This window comes from Achroia grisella, unplaced genomic scaffold (assembly GCF_030625045.1).
Source record: "Achroia grisella isolate CSIRO2021 unplaced genomic scaffold, CSIRO_AGI_Agris_v1 utg3288, whole genome shotgun sequence".
In the NCBI taxonomy this organism is placed as follows: domain Eukaryota; kingdom Metazoa; phylum Arthropoda; class Insecta; order Lepidoptera; family Pyralidae; genus Achroia; species Achroia grisella.
Window position 1 is genome coordinate 407,011 of NW_026712800.1, and position 17,461 is coordinate 424,471.

General features: G+C 32.2%; 2 protein-coding genes across 2 annotated transcripts; one reads left to right on the top strand and one right to left on the bottom strand.

Moving 5' to 3' along the window:
- Positions 1-4,122: 4,122 nt before the first annotated feature.
- Positions 4,123-13,555, bottom strand: LOC131843733 (uncharacterized). Its single transcript, XM_059192462.1, is given in 6 exon segments — positions 4,123-4,633; positions 5,681-6,378; positions 7,259-8,018; positions 8,684-9,071; positions 9,801-9,945; positions 13,403-13,555. Coding segments are annotated over 5 exon segments (2,187 nt in total). The 5' UTR covers positions 9,929-9,945; positions 13,403-13,555; the 3' UTR covers positions 4,123-4,420.
- Positions 13,556-14,866: 1,311 nt separating this feature from the next.
- LOC131843742 (probable small nuclear ribonucleoprotein Sm D2) lies at positions 14,867-17,241 on the top strand. Its single transcript, XM_059192470.1, has 3 exons — positions 14,867-14,982; positions 15,068-15,320; positions 16,686-17,241. Coding segments are annotated over exons 1-3 (360 nt in total). The 5' UTR covers positions 14,867-14,980; the 3' UTR covers positions 16,791-17,241.
- Positions 17,242-17,461: the final 220 nt, after the last annotated feature.

Consider the following 17,461-nt stretch of genomic DNA (forward strand, 5'->3'; position numbering starts at 1 on the left):
ATAAGCAGAGAGCACCATAACCTAGTGGCTGATATGCATCGAAAGGTCGTAAATTCGAATCTACTGACACAAAAAAACAGTATGTCAATTTATATTTGCGAGTTATTCTCAGGCGATGGAAACATCAAAAAGAAACCAAAACTAGTCCGAGATACGAGAGACAGTTGTAAGCTCGCACTCTACCATGTTCAAAATAGATTGAATACAAATTATTATTACCTATAGCTCACAAAAGCAACTAGCGAAATACCTACTAATTATATATACCTACCTAGATTTCTAAACCAGTAGTCCTCTTAGCATTTAAGTTTGAATGTTGAAATTACGTCTTGTTGAAAACTCTACCGATAAAGATCTATTTACCTTATAGGCAAAAAATATTTGACAAATAACCCTTTAGCGTCCTAAAACCTATAGATAGAAGCTAACACCTACACCTACTATTAACACAATATTAGTATTTAGTCGTATGGTCATGAAAAAGCGTTTCTAGTACCTATTTTCTGGTCAGGTGACATGCCTAATTATACCTTAACATTAACATTAAGTAATGATGTTATTAACAATTATTACGGATTACAATTGATGGGTTTGCAATTTTCTATTAACTATTTGAGAGTTGCACTATTCACAATAACAACTGGTTGTTTCTAACGTCTTTAAACAATTAAGATCCTGAAAAAAGTATCGGACTGAGGAATAGGTACAGTTGAAATACGGCTTCGCAAGGTTGTACATGTATTATATATATAAACCTCTTATATATATAAAACTCTACATGTTAAAAAAACCGCTTCAAAATCCGTTACCTAATTTTAAAGATAATATGCATACATAGGGACAGATAGCAACAGCGACTTTGTTTTATAATATGTAATGATATGCAAATCAAAATGCAAATAATATCAAATCAATGCGAAAGTAAAATATACCAAGTTAATGTTAGAAAAATAAATAATGTAGGTATAATAGTCGAGGTACATCAATACTTATTTACTTACTCATTTCATGAATTAATCTTATATATAAAATTCTCGTGTCACAGTTTTCGTTCCCATACTCCTCCGAAACGGCTTGACCGATTCTCATGAAATTTTGTGAGCGTATTGAGTAGGTCTGAGAATCGGCCAACATCTATTTTTCGTCCCCCTAAATGTTAGGGGTAGTCCACCTTATTTTTTATTTTTTATTTTAAGGCAAAACAACGTTTGCCGGGACAGCTAGTAATGTATATTTATTACATTTTTATGACTATAAATTGACATAAAGTTTTATAGGATTAACAAAATTCTATAGAAAACCGAACACCAGGTCAGGTGTATGATAATGGAATGGAGCACCCGCCTGCGCTAAAGGTATACGCTGGCGGGGCAATGGAGGAGGATAAGATGGGTATGAGGCCAGTTCTCATGGCTATTTGAATATAAATTTTGAAACGTAACCGCGCCCATTACTCGATAATTTATAAAATTATTTTTATTTTTTCACTACGCTTCTTACAGTACCTACGTTGTTTAATGGAATTACTTTACCGCCTAATGCTGATATGTCGTAGCTTCAAAATTATCAACAATAACTATAATCCTATGAGATACTAATTTATTATTTTAATATTATAAACTCATAAGTCTAACATAAGTAGAACAGTGGGCTAATTATGTAACACGATATGAAATTGTTTCTGTTGAAGTTGTGATGCAATATGAAATCATTTCAATTTAAAAAATGCGATCAAGTAAGGTCGAATGACCGCAACATAAATCATTTCTATCGATAAAACACTACTATGAAGTTGCAGCGGAATATTGTTAATCCGACCAATTTAAAAAGTCAGTACATTAGATAGCTTATACCTTTAGAGGGATACATTTTAATTTATTGGGTTGTTACACTAGTTGGTTGATTTGAAACAATTTTTATTGCGTTCAAAAATTACAAAATATACTGCAGCGTTCACTTGTTCTTTTATTTTAATTTTATTAATAGACATTTAATAAAATAAAATAAAGAAAGTCTATTCTATTCTAATGAAAAAATAAGTTTAATAATTTTGAATATAAAAGCATATTTTATACAAACTATTTATAATCATTAATAATATTAATCTAACCTACAAATTAAATTTTCTTTTCTGCTATAGATACCTAGGTAAGTACGTAGGTATCCATATAAATTTAAAATGATATGGGCACATCTTTTTAAATTTGTACATAATTGTAAAAACTTTAAACAAATAAATTTATTTACTTTAAACAAATCACAGAGCATCATAAACGTTGTATTCCGTTCACAGAGCACCGTATTCATTGAAATAGTTTTTTAATTATATTAATATCATAATCAACCCTAATTTTATATTAAACATTTACTCTAGTTAATACAACATTCTATGTGATTTGGGACGAAAATAAAATATCGAATTGGCAACACTGATGTCGTGTTGTGAGTCGTGACAATTTTCCCATTTTAATAAATTTAAAACCTTTTCATGACTTTCTACGTAATATTTAATATAATAAAAATATATGTAATACTGAAAATTACCAAAACAAGATAAATGATGCTGCTAATGCTGATATTTTAAAGATTGTAACCAAAAGAAACACCTTCTAAATTGTTTCTCATAATGTAAAAACCGTTTCAATTCCACGCTGTCATTTCGGCAAAATAGCGATTACGTGACGTTGCAACGAGGTTACTAAATCGACATTCGATAGAAATAATTTTTATCGATATGTAAAGTTGCGTTTACGTTGCAATGCTAGTTGACAGCGTCAAATGGCGTCTATATGATCGCATTACAGAGCGGTTTCAGGGAAGTTTCCTCCCGCGTACACTTGTATTGTGAAATGAACTACCTGAAACCTGAATAGGTTTTCTCTAGAGACACCAACATGAAATTTTTCATGAATGATATATTAGGGTTTCTTAAGAATCGGTAACGTGAACGTGACGGAACTAGTATTTTAGGCGTCCGTCGTTTACCATCAAATGGGTTTTATGCTTATTTGCCACTATTGTGGTATCATAAAAACTATCAGAATAACAATATTATTGTTACTATTATTGTTAATGTTGTCAATAATATATTCTTTAAATATATTTATTTTTGTTGTAGTATATAAATAAATAACAAGACATTTGTTTTCTGTTATTGTTTATAATAATTTCAAAACTTTAAATAATAACTGAATTTATTTTTATCAATTTATGACGATTTACCTATAGTAAACTCACAAATAAACTTTTAAAAATCTATTCACATTTTACTAACGAGCTCTATGTAACATTGTAAATTCAGTAGTTTGTAGTTTTATTTAAAAATTGCGATAAATGTATAATTATAAAAATTACCTTACTTACGATATTAAGCATGTAAGTAACTTGCAATACAAGTACAAAATATGTAAAACATTGAACTCAGTCACATTAACCACTTTAATTGCACCAAGATATATTTGTCCGACACTTTCTAACGTCCTAAATAAAAAATATAAAGTATATTTATGAAATACGCGTTTCACCGCGACCCTCAACGGGACAACAATGAGTAGCGTAAAGTAATACGCCGGTGAGTAAAATAAATATTTTCACATAGAATGGAGTCATCCACAACAGAGTTACTGAGCGCATTCGCGCAGAACGCCATCTAACAAACACTTTTGTAAACACTTCTCTATGAACTTTAGACGACTTGATCTATACGTTCGAGAGGTAATGAAATAGTGCCGAATTTTTCCCCCGTTTGAAAATTATATTTATACATAATTACATAGACTATATATTATGATATTTATAAAACTCACTTGGGTAGAAAGATTGTCTATTAACTAAGAATACAAAATAAAACTAGTGGTCTTAAATTTATAAGGCGCTAGGGAGTAATACACCAATGAAACACATTTAATTCTATTAAAATTTATTAATCATTTATATAACCATAATTATAAAGATAATGTTATAGAATTAATTACTAGAAATATAATTATATTTTTTTAATAGCAAACTATTACTAAAATAACTATAACCCTATAACTATACTGATAATGTGGCCATACATTAAATGCCAGAAAAAATTAAATCGCTTAGTATTAATTACACTTTTTTTAATTAAACGAATAAAACAGTTGGCATGTATTTACATGCCAACTATTTTAATAGTTAGCATGAACCTATATAACTATAGATGAAATAGATAAAAAAACATACGAAAAGAAAAGTATAAACCAAATCTTTATAAACTATTCCAAAATATTTACCATTGAATTCGATTTCTCCGAATCATAATTTAATTATATATCTAATTACTTCTCTCATTTAATTTAATTAAAAATCTCAATTATTCTTAATACGTACGAGTATATATTAATAAGAATAGGTATATTAATAAAAAGATGTCGTTTATTCAGGTGTCAACTACTCAAAGCGGAATATTATTTTTGAACAGATCCATAAGCGTCATTCTTGGTGCATGCTCATTGTGTATCTGCATTATTTCGGGTAGGTACATCTCCAAGCGATTATTTGCTGATCGTTTGCTCTCTTCGTGTAAAGTACTGTTCAGATGATTGGACAGAGTTTCCTCCCCGATAACCAAATTGCAATAACCGCAATGAAGTACATTGGGGCGTATCTGTAATAATTGCGTGGTTATTAAAATTTTTTTATTTGTTTGTAATTCTTTATTGTACAAAGGACACAATTAACTTATAAAATAAATGGGTACAATGGCGGACTTATGCCAAAAGAAGGATTTCTTACAGTCAACGTTTGACTGATTGAATGTCTGTAGGCAACAATATCTGGTGATTTTCAGGAACACCTCAACCTCTTGAATTTTCATTATTACATGAAATTCTCCAACTATATTACCGAGGTAGTCTTTGTAAAAAATTATCCTCGTGGGTGCCTTGTTTTCATCTAAATGGCTATGAGAACTTAATGAAATTTGATATGAAGGTAAATTCTATTAAGATGCTGGACACAGGCTTATCTCTTATTTTAGTTTACAAAGCAAGCTGCTGAAAATCAGAATAACGTTTCCAGCATTACTCTGAGTTGTGGTCCACATTGACTCTGTTTTACACAACAAACTGTATTACACATAAATTACAAGTAATTTACACACATTAATGTGTAAATTACTTGTAATTTATGTCATTATTGTTGTCTGCTCTACAGAAAGTCTATCGCGGTGGAACATTACTCATTACAAACATACTCGGTTAACACATATCATAAAGTATTAAAGTAACACAGGCGACATTGCGGGAAATAGCTAGTGGCTATTAATATAATAGTAAGGCTATGAATAAATAATCAGTCCATAGAGTACCCTGATCATACTGTGAACAAAAATTCTTCCCAAATACAATAACGGTGATATATTTTATTTTATTTAGATATATTTTTTCATTAAAAATAAAAGACATTATTCCCAGCCTTTTCATAGGTAGCTATCGTAAATTTGTTTCAGATAATATAAAAGCTGCGATAAAGGAATACTTAAACTTTTTTGGGTTTAGTTTCCGAACTGAAAAAGTAAATAGGATTTCTCAAACTAAAATAGTGTGAGCTACATACATGAATAACAAATCTACTATCATCATTAACATCAGCAATAGGTCATGTTTCTAATTGTTGTCACAAATATCTTTAAAAATATAATAAAACATCATACCTCTATCACGAATTCGTCATCTAAAGACGTCAAAACACAAAGACTCTGAAATTTACTTAGATGCGTCAACCGATGGAATTTGCTTTTATCCACACTAAACTGTTCATCACAAAGCACACACTTCAAATTATTGCCACATTTTGTGTAAAGTAAAAAACTAAAAGTATTGATGCAATACTTCTCATTGATAACAATATCTTTGGTAAATAAATTCTCGAAAACATCGACAATGTTAATAAAATCCTGCAGCGATGATTTTGCAGATGTGTTTAGCTTAGTCTGTCTCTGAATGCTTTTCGAATGTGCATCTCCTGTAATATGATCTTGTAAAACTTTCAAGGAGATATTTAGAGATTCACTGCATATACTACAATAATACTTGTTATTTTTCAAAATTAAAGCATTGTTTTTAGCAAATCTCTGGACATCTTCAAGTTTATCGTCCTTATTTTCTTTACCTTTGCTTTTCTTTGTCTTTGTGACTTTATGTTGATTGTCACTGTTGCTGTCTTTATGTTCGGTGTTTAGACTCTTATTAGTCTTATGACCTTCAAGATGACTTTTGATAATTTTGTATTGAAAATCTAAATTGTCGGAACACCGTGAGCAGTAAGCTGTGCGCATTTCCAAATTTATTTTTACACCACTTTGTTCAAAGTACATTATAGAATCCATCAAATCGTCAGATACAGGATCAACTACAGAAGAGAGAATAAAGTAGAAGTAGTAAGTAGTATTTTTCACCTTATCTAAGTGGTAACCGGCGCCTTATACATGCACAGCACAACGGACACTGAAACGTATTTTTTTTTATACTACGTTGAACATGCATACAGCCCATCTGATTATAAAGACTTGTCCTAGCCTATGGACGCCTGAAACACTAGAGGTGACGTACGAGTTGCGAACCCTTAAGAAACTTTAATATAGCCTTCTCGAAAAACCCCATGCTTATCTCGAGAGAACCTCGGCAGGTCATTACAAAATCTAAGTATACGCGGGAGTAAGCTCCTTTGAAACCGCACTGTCCGAGGCCATTTAGGCTACGGCGATGAATTCACACGATACAAGCCCATAAGTTTGCAATGTGCCCTCAGTGATGTACATTTTTTTATAATACTGTAACATATTTTATTAAAAATAACAAATATACGGAAATAAAATTAGTTAATGTGTGCTAAAAAGCAGGCTAGTTTTATGCACACACAGGGTCGTCTATCATATAGTAAATAAAATGTATGTTAAATTTATACCATGTATATAATATTAAAATCCACCATCAAATATATTTATGATTCACAGAGAATAATAATAGTTTATTATATTTTGCAGATTATACGCAAATTATATCGTTAAAAGATTAGATGGAGTAATTGAGTGTTGTGCTCAATTAAAGTGAAATATTAAACAATTGAGGGTAGGTATCAGTACCCGTTATTTATAAAAAGGAGTAAAATATACATATTGTTTCTTTTTATAATTAAGTGTTCTTCATAATAAAATAAATATAATATTTAATAAAATCATTTTGATTTTATACCCCTGATGTGACTACCATAATTTGCTGTTTCTACTTACTGCTCTGTTTTGTGGGATCAACTGTAGAATCTTTATTGTTCGTGTTCTTAATGTCTAATTCCGCCTGAGTATGAGTTTCTTTCTCCATACGTTCTTTGTGCAATTTTAACAGCGTAGTATGGTGATACGACTTTAAGTGTGAAGCAACTACATTGGCTTCCAAAATCCAGTCACAAATCAAGCACCAATTCTTATTGTCTGAACACAAGATATAATTTTTAGCGCCTAATTTATTGCATATGTCCTGATCAATGTCGGCATACATTTTCTCTACATGCTCATTGATTTTTTTTTTGTTTACAATCTCTTTTGTTTTTGTTCCATTTTTATGTTCGTTAGTTTGTTTCTCATTCCTCTTTTGATCGGTAATAGTGTCAGTTTTTTTCTCATTCCCCTGTTCATCGGTAGCAGTGTCAGTTTTTTTCTCATTCCCCTGTTCATCGGTAGTGGTGTCAGTTTTTTTCTCATTCCCCTGTTCATCGGTAGTAGTGTCAGTTTTTTTCTCATTCCCCTTTTGTTCGGTAATAGAGTCAGTTTTTTTCTCATTCCCCTGTACATCGGTAGTAGTGTCAGTTTTTTTCTCATTCCCCTTTTGTTCGGTAATAGTGTCAGTTTGTTTCTTATTCCGCTTTTGTTCAGTAGTAGTGGGAATAATTGTAATACGGGAATTTTCATATTTCTTTGTATGCACCTTTAACTCAAAGTGAGCAGAATCCACGGCGTCGTTACAAGTCAAACATTGAAAGAAATTGTCATTAATCTGAAAAAATATTGATAAATTAGAGGATATAAGAAATATAATATGTAAATAAAATAAACTACTGCCCGCGTAACAATGAAACTGATATTCTATATATTCTAAATGTAGACATTTAGAATATCGATAACAAATAGTTAAAATCCTTTATTATCCACTAGAATCCAAAATGGTGGATGCTGAATCATTTAGGATCAAACGTTCCTCTTTTCTAGAATTACTGAATGCCGTAGTACTTCTAGAGCTTACTGTACCGTGGGAAACAAACATAGTGAAGTAAGCGTTGATGTGCATCGAAAAGAGCCCCCATAAAACTACACCCGTGTCCCAAATCTCGAGATATACCCAAAGTTTTCCTCTCTGCTACACGAAAACCCGGGTAACCCGGTAGACTGTAAGAAGTCCTCTGCGTGGGTACCAGTAGTCTCACCTAATTCAGCTGCCAAACATTTTGTTATGAGAGACATGACATCTTGGTTCTCTAAAGGTGTCGCCAGCAGTGCTGTTCATATACATATTTATGCAACAGTTACCGTTTACCTTCAGATAGACCGTCAGCTTGTCTGCTATTCAACTTACATCAAAAAAACCAGCACAGTGAATTTTTGAATGGAATACTAATATTTTAGTCTCAAATTTCCTAGTAACAATTATTATTATCATTTTACCTTTCTAAACGCTGCCGTATCTCGAAACTCAATTTTGCTTTGTATCAAATTCAAAATATGTTTCTTGTCATTTTGGTGTTTAGTTTCATCATCAAAGTCCTCGTCACACATTAAACATGTTTTATCTGTAAAGCTATTCCATGTTTTTTCATCGATAGGAATTTCATTACGAATTAGAATTAAATTCCCATCACGTTTTATAAGACTCTTGTTTGAAATGTGGCCTGCGTCAGCGACATGAATTTTTACTCTTGTACGCGATGTATACAGTTGATTACATAATTCACAATAGTATCCAGCATCGACCTGTAATAAACATTGACATTACATGATTAGTGTTGTCTTATATATCTGATGACTTGGTGTAAAATAAAATGTACTACACAAACTAAAAGTATTATGCAATTACAATCATATATTATGGATTCAGATTTTTTAATCAAATACGCGCTACTACGCGCTACTGCGCTCTACGCTCCAACCTGCATGTTGTATATAGCGCGGTATTCAAATTCACCTACGAGCGTTTTTCAAATATAGGTTAAACACCTACAGTGTTTTTAAAGACATACCGGAAAAGTATCAATTTTTTCGGTTTACAGATAGACATACATACAATTTAGTTGATAACACTTATATATACACAACTAATGAAGCCCGTGTTATAGTGATAATTTATTGCTGACCATGTAGGTATACAAAACTACTATAAGCATGTTTTATTATAGACCACTTTTTGCGACAATGAAACACTGTTTTAACATCGGTCGCTAATCGGGCGTTTCATATTTCACGTAGGACCGCGGATTAAGTCATCAAGAATACACAAGTAACACATCGACACCAGTATCAATAGACCTAGTTATAGCAAAGTATTAGTAGTCATTTAGTTAATTAAATCTATTTATATATTTTACAATTTAATTGAATCTACAGATAATAATAAAAATTAAATATATTGGTATTCTACTATTTGAAGTAGAAATATGAAATCTAAAACTATTATATTATTCATATTTTTTACTTCTGATACCATTTGATAAAAGCACCGTTATGTCAGTGAACCCTTACCTTTCTGATGAAATCTTCCTTCATGTGCATGTGCGCGGCCTTCAACTTTTTCTCATGGTCCTGTATATTTATATGCACTTCGACATCGTCAACGGTTTTCATATACTCCTCACAGACAAGACAGTAATAGTCTATGACACCAGAATACACAGCATTTTTGTTAAATTTAGACATCGTTTCGAATTAACAATCTGAAACAAACACAATAAGCAATTTAATGTTGACAAACACCCTAATTCAAAAGAGTAATATGTAGGTATATTGATTTATATGGTATGTATCACACTTTAATCATTTTGATACAATATCTATTTACGTATTAGTATTTTATTATTCTATTTTCTCTTATCGATAATCTAATCTAAATATTTGAATTTCAGGTAAAGTACCTCATATACATACAGTCATATATCATACATAGATAATATATAGATTAATAAATGTCGAATAGCTTCTTCTTCTTCCAAGAGAATAGCAAACAAGCTCACAACACACCTAACGTAAGTAAGCGGTAACCGTCATATATATTGTACTTATATACCTACACGAATAGCATTACGTTCATCACGCTATCATGTGACGCCCTTAAAACCATACTTGCTTTGTCATTCTAGAGGACTAAGATATCATCTTTTTCTGATCTACTATCTTACCTGGTTATCCCTTACCTTAATGGTGTTATTAAGTATAGTATAAAATTTCGCATACGAATTCTTGGGATGGTTTCTAAGTGATTTGGCGTACAACGAGGAATCTGTATTCGCCTTGAGGAGCTCTATTCTGGATACTTCCGATACATGATCCGAACTTTCCCCCGTCCAATTCAAATTGAGATTACGACATCCTGAGTCGAGGCTCGAATCTCTATACCATCAAACTAAAGTCGTATCCGTCAGTCGGGAGTTGGCCTTCAGCGGATCCATATCCACGGATATGGAGTGTTATCTGCACGCGCCCTATCGTTCCGTGAAGCTATAAAGGCAAACTGCGGCCAACAACATTAGAAAAAAAAGGACGGCCTCCTAAGGTGGTAAACCTACATTTAATTTTTTTCTTTTAGACGAAGTTTGTAACTTCACCAATCACTTTTACAATAATCTATACATATACATAAAATTGGAGTGTCTGTTTGTAATATTGAAATAACCGATTTTTACTAGGTACATGCATATGAATATAAACACGGTACATACACCAAAATAACATTTTTTACAATTTTTGTCTGTCTGTTTGTTCCGGGTAATCTCTGAAATGGCTGGACTGATTTTGACGGGACTTAGCAGGTCGCTGATGTAATAAGCAGAAACTTAGGCTACTTTTATTTTAGAAAAATATAGTTAAATTCCACGAGGACGAAGTCGCATGTACAGCTAGTATATGTATAATAAAATAAAATTAATGTTTGACGTAATTTATAAATGGAATTGATAGTATTGTGATTATGATGTACTACAGTACATCATAATCACATAATTAGGTATTTTAATATGTTCGGAAATTAGATTACATAAAAAGTTACAACTTTTTATGTAATCTAATTTCCGAACATATTACAATACCTAATTATAATCTGACAATTGTTTTACATTTAAATCTATACAAAAATTGGTACTCATAAGTACTACTAATACCTATACACTACAAAAAAAACTATGCTATTACTGTTTTCTTTACTACCTACTTATTTACACTGATAAATCAAGTCACATTATCAGTTATCTAGTATAGTAGGTACTTAGTCAGTTCTTGGAAAGAATTACAGAAATCAACATGTTCACCAAGCCTAAACAAAATTCCATGATGTGTCTTAGTATTAATTAAACTCTCCTCTCCCTTCTTCTTGGTGATACATGTTGAAGCATAATTCCCCCCCCCCCTCTCTCTTTCTTTTCAAGCCTCACATGGACGGCCCATCACCAATTCATTGAATTTTTGTAGGAAACAAATTATTTTATTTAATTATTTAAAATGTTTAATGTGAAATAGTACTAAAAAAGACAGTAGCCCTGGATGACGTAGATCTTGTACCAAACTAAGCTAAGCAGAACTATGACTATTGGTCATTAACCTGTTCTACAATACAAATTCTTAAGTTCTTTTTAGTTCAAAGTATATATGCTGCAATATATAATATAGGGAAGATCATTCAGAAAAACTCATATGGACTCATGAACAAATGTTTGTATTTTGCAATAGAACTCACAACCAACTGGTGAGACAGTGTGTTAACCACCACACTACCAATGTTATCAATGAAAAATAATAAAGTATATATTAATTGAAGAAAACAGTTATGATTTCCTTGGCCTTTTAACATTGTTGTGGCATTCCATACACTTTAAATTGTAGTAAAAAGCTATAAAGGAAAGTAAAAAAATACAATGGGTTATATTACAATGGATGGATTTCATATTTTATATGGTTCATAGCATTTGTATGAACATATAATTGTAATAATAATGAATGTATAATTGTACAGTTTCCAATTGCATCTATGAAATGGTCCCTTTGTATATTGCAGAATTGAAAATTTTAATGTGTTACACTTACAATACTTATTTTATAAAATAAAATACTCACCCTACCTTGCATTTTTATTTTGGAAGTTTATAAATTTGTAAAGAAATATCCGGAACTGTACATAATGCGCAAAAATGTAGGCTTCAATTATGGGTTGCGTAACAATAAAACATTAGAATTACCTCAAATTACTAGAGGCCCATTGTTATTATCTGGTAAATATTTATCCGACTCCCAACTTCTATAAGAACTTTGAATATTTATAAAATATTTAAAGGAGTTACTATTTAATAAACAGTATTATAATGTAAGTGAATATTTAAATGATATACTTTAATTTCCATGTAATATACTAATATTTATTGTATGACTAATATTAAATCATATGTTATGATTAGTTATATGTAACCGAACAGGGTCCATAATGACCTAAAACAAATGATGAACATCTTACTGTAATATTATGGAATGCAATAAATATTGAGTGCAATAAATTGTGAATGTAAAAAATTCAATATTGTAATTTATGTTTGGACATTTTTATCATAAAAAATACATTTGAAAATGACAGGATTAACTAATAACTATTTCTAATAATAGTATAAAGCAAAGTCACTGTATTCATATGTTTGTTTTCCTGCTTGCTTCTTCCAAACCACAAATAGATATTAATGATGTTTACACATACAATTCGTTAATAAGGAATTTATTCTAGGAAGATCATATTGCACAAACTATGCATACCTCTATCACATACAATGTACACAGGGTACAACTGTGTCCAGCAAGAGTGGGTCTATAAGTCAGTATTTTAAAGATATATTTTTTATTAATTATCCTAATGATTTCGGCTATAACCGGCCTTTACAGATCCGCCAGATGAAAAATAGAAGTCAATACAGACAAATTGCTAGCAAAACACTTATGGGGCGGTTGCAGGCCAACACCTATCCGACTTTTACGACTTCAGACTAAGGGTACCGCTAGGAGCTTTTACCTCAGCACGTAAGTAGTAATCGCTATTCCCATATGAATGAAATAGGAGCTCATCTGGATGTTGGTTTTTTTCCGAAAAAAACAATTATTTAACTAAACATAATAAGTGTTGAATATTTTGTTATTGCTTACCTGTAATAATTAAAAGAAGGGGAGCAGTAATACTTAGAATTTTATGCCTATATTGATGAGAACCAAAAGTATACTGATAGGATAACTGAACTTATCATGAAGGAATTTAAGAATACTATCAAAGTGGGAGTTTATTTCAAGTACATGGGAAGCCCCAATATGGTAATGTTACTGGGTTGCCAACTATAAAAATGTAGCTTTGTAGAACGGAGCTATAATCATTGAGCACATAATCACTACAGCTAAAATATTGGGCTGAATTTAGAAAAATTGAATTATAGTGTGTTTATTAATCTTGGATTGAGAGGAGATGGATTTTTATTTTCGGGTTTTATGGAAAAAAATTGACGGAAATCCGAAACACTATATGGCAACAATAGCATATAGTCGTATCTCACATTTCGTTATTTTGTTTACTACTATTACAGTACTACCATATTATTTTATCTGTGCTATTAATAAGAGGCAAAGTAGAGATGTGCTAGCTCGTAATAAACATGACTCGGGTTAACTCGAGTTGGCTGGAATAAAGAATATTTGTTAATTTTTCGAACACTTCTATGTTTCTGACCGCAGCTGGCCTTGACAGCTCCACCGAACTCTAGGGAGCGCCTAGAAACGGCATGTAGCAGTGTGGTTATCCTCATCACTGTAGCGTTATATATGCTGTGATGAGGTGGCGCCACATAATATATTATTTATTGTAGTATGTAGGTAGTGAGTATACCGGTAAAATGATTGTACGAATTTATTGTACGAGTGTATTGGTAGCGTGGTACATGGCTTATTAATAACGCGTATAGTCGACGCGGAGTCGGGACGTAATGATGTAATGCTTTTACACTTCCCTATTTAAAAATAAAAAACAAACAAGTGACAACCGCTAATTTAATCATTTTAATGATAACATAGCCTCAAACCTGAGAGATTTGTGACGTCTGAAAATTATATGACATTAAGTGATCGGAAAACTTGATGTCAGTTCGACAATCGAATCACGCTTTCGCTCTTTCACTTGATTCGCCAACTCCAATTGGGAAAATTCAACTCGAGTTAACTCGAATTCAACGCAACTCGAGTTAACTAGTTATAGTAGTAATTGCGCAAATTGCAGGTGAACCAATTCAGTTTTGAAATTATTACAATTACCAATACAAAAAAATCGATTCTCCTTCTAGCACGAACTATCGATTCTCTGAATGGATCCAGTGCTATAAATCAAGCGGCGATCAATCGTCATCTCTCACCCCATCCGATCGATCCCCCGTCCAATTCAAACGGGGATCGACATTACGACGCCGCGCCGGCCTGAGCCGAGGTTCGAACTCCTAGTGGTGCCCTCAGACTAAAGTCGTATCCGTCAGGCAGGACTTGGCGTTCAGCCGCTCCATGAGTCCTTCCGCGGATATGCAGTTAGAGTAATCCGAAAAAAAAAAAATGTCATCTCTATTCTGTGGTCTGTGCAATCTGTGGTAAAAACTAAAAACAGTGTGCTTGTCTGCTTGTGTCATATATCTGTATTTCATTGAAATAGCGTCGTTTGATCTTTAAAACTAGTTTAATAAAAAAAATAGAAAAATGTAAGTTAATCTTATTATTATGTTTAATATATATGTTATATAATTGTAATTTTAAATATTTCGAAATCCTATAATTAATTTTCAGGGCAACTACTACCAAGCCACGCTCAGAAATGACTCTCGAAGAGTTGGCCAAAATAGAAGAGGAAGAATTCAGCACAGGCCCTCTTTCCGTACTCACGCAATCAGTGAAAAATAACACACAAGTATTGATTAACTGTCGGAACAACAAGAAATTGCTTGGTCGCGTCAAGGCGTTCGACCGGCATTGCAACATGGTGTTGGAAAACGTAAAAGAGATGTGGACAGAAGTACCAAGAACAGGAAAAGGGAAGAAGGTAACGTATTTAATAATATATCTTGGCCGTTTATGTTGTAATTTCTTTTTTACACAATACGTTTAAAGTTTTTCCCTGTAAAGAATCTTTAATTTGCTTAGTACCACAAATCAATTTATTAGTAATGAATATGAATCTTTATACTATATATTTAACTTTTAATATATTTTGTATTATACTCTAGTCTTTGGTTTAAATTGTGTTCTTAATAAGGGTAACAAAGTGTAAATCTCTTAAAGGTTAGGCTACTTAACATTGCTATCACAGAATACTGTGGACCAGAGTTGCCAACCTTAAAACATTCAAACTCGTATAAAAAAAATTAAGTTTTATTTTCTTGTAAGTTATCTCAATTTGCCTATCTAACCATTAGAACTACATAACCTCAACAAATACACATATTTTGATGAATTTCCATAGTAAAATAGTATACAAACTGATACAAAGATGTGAATGTAGGCAGGTAAACCGAAGCAAATCTCAATCAATCAATTTGTACAAGGAATTGGATACAACTGTCATCTCAGTTGTGGATTCGCAGAACTCTGTATAACGCAGAATAATGCATGTTAATATATTTGTATAGTGAATTAAACTATTAGGTCGTTCGGAAAGTAGTTTTTCTTTTCCTAACTTAGGATTTAATTGTATTTTTTGCACTCAACTTCACACTCAAGCCGTATAAATTTTATATGCTTTGAGAGCCCATATAGCAAGGCTTGTGTGTGAAAAATTACAATTAATTCTATGCAATAGTTTTGGTTGGTGTCCTTTTAAATATGGAGAGGAATACGCAGCATTAGAAAGGGCAAAAATGTTGTTCAAGCCAGTAAGAAATTGACCGATGTGTGTGGAGAAGGTGTGTTAACAGTATGCCAGTGCTAGACCTGGATGGCTACATTACGATCCGGCAATTTTGATGTCGAAGATGCACCACCCTCGGGAAGGCCGGTTGAAGCTGATAAAGGCACTGGTTGATGCGAACCGGTGAATAACACAACACATTGGATGGGATTGAGGTTAAATTTATCAAATTTAACAATTTATGACCACTTGAAAGGCCTGAAATGTTACTTACAACATTCCAGGCAAATTTAGCGAACCAGTTCTGGCATTGGCGTACTGTTAACACACCTTCTCCACACACATCGGTCAATTTCTTTCTGGCTTGAACAACATTTTTGCCCTTTCTAATGCTGCTTATTCCTCTCCATATTTAAAAGGGCACCAACCAAAAACTACTGTGTAGAATTAATTATAAGTTTTCATTCTCTAAATGTCAAATGACATTTAAAGTCATCTTAAATAATCTAACTGCATGTAGAAAATCAATATAAATTTCTAATGGATTAAATTTTTTTTCAGGGCAAAGCAGTCAACAAAGACAAGTTTATTTCTAAAATGTTCCTCCGAGGTGATTCAGTCATATTAGTACTAAGAAATCCACTGGCAACAGCTGCTGGGAAATAGAATTAACATTTTGTAATTAATGCCCAGATCATTTATGTAGGTTTTCTGAACATGTCATTACCTATATTTTTTTCTAATATTATTTCCAGGGATTTAATTAATATTGCAAAACATGCAAATGTTCTTATGTAGATTTATCTATGTCCTATGAACCTATATAAATTATCTGTCTCCACAAGGGCTTATACGTCAGAATTGTTACATTAAAATTTTTCATTCAACTAAATGTTATATGGCACACCTAGTACATTGTATTAACTGAAAAGTAAAAAAACCCTTTTAAGGTGTACCTTAAAGGTGTGTTTTCAGATATTTGTTATTCTTGAGTTAATTCAGTATTGTACTGGATGTGCAAATTATGTGTTTTTCAGAACCATTGTAATATTGTATAATGAAGACAAGATTTAGCCCAATATTATCTAAGTTTCATACAATAAAGTATTTTGTAAGTACATTGCAGTTTTTTTATACTTTGAGAGTGTTACAACCACACTTGACAGTGTGAAGTATGATCAGTGGGGGGAAGGGGATTGTTAGTAATGTGGACTAATGATCCCATTGCTAGCAATGTACCATGTCAGATCGACCTCCACGCGGTTCCCCCTGGAAACCGTCGTGATACATTCCCGGTGAATTTGTCACGTTGGGTTAACTGATCTGACTTCATGTTC

What these genes read in the sequence shown, in the direction of transcription:
- LOC131843742 (XM_059192470.1), top strand. An exon ending in GAACAGGAAAAGGGAAGAAG is followed by an intron (nt 15,321 to 16,685) that starts GTAACGTATTTA and finishes ATTTTTTTTCAG; the next exon opens with GGCAAAGCAGTCAACAAAGA.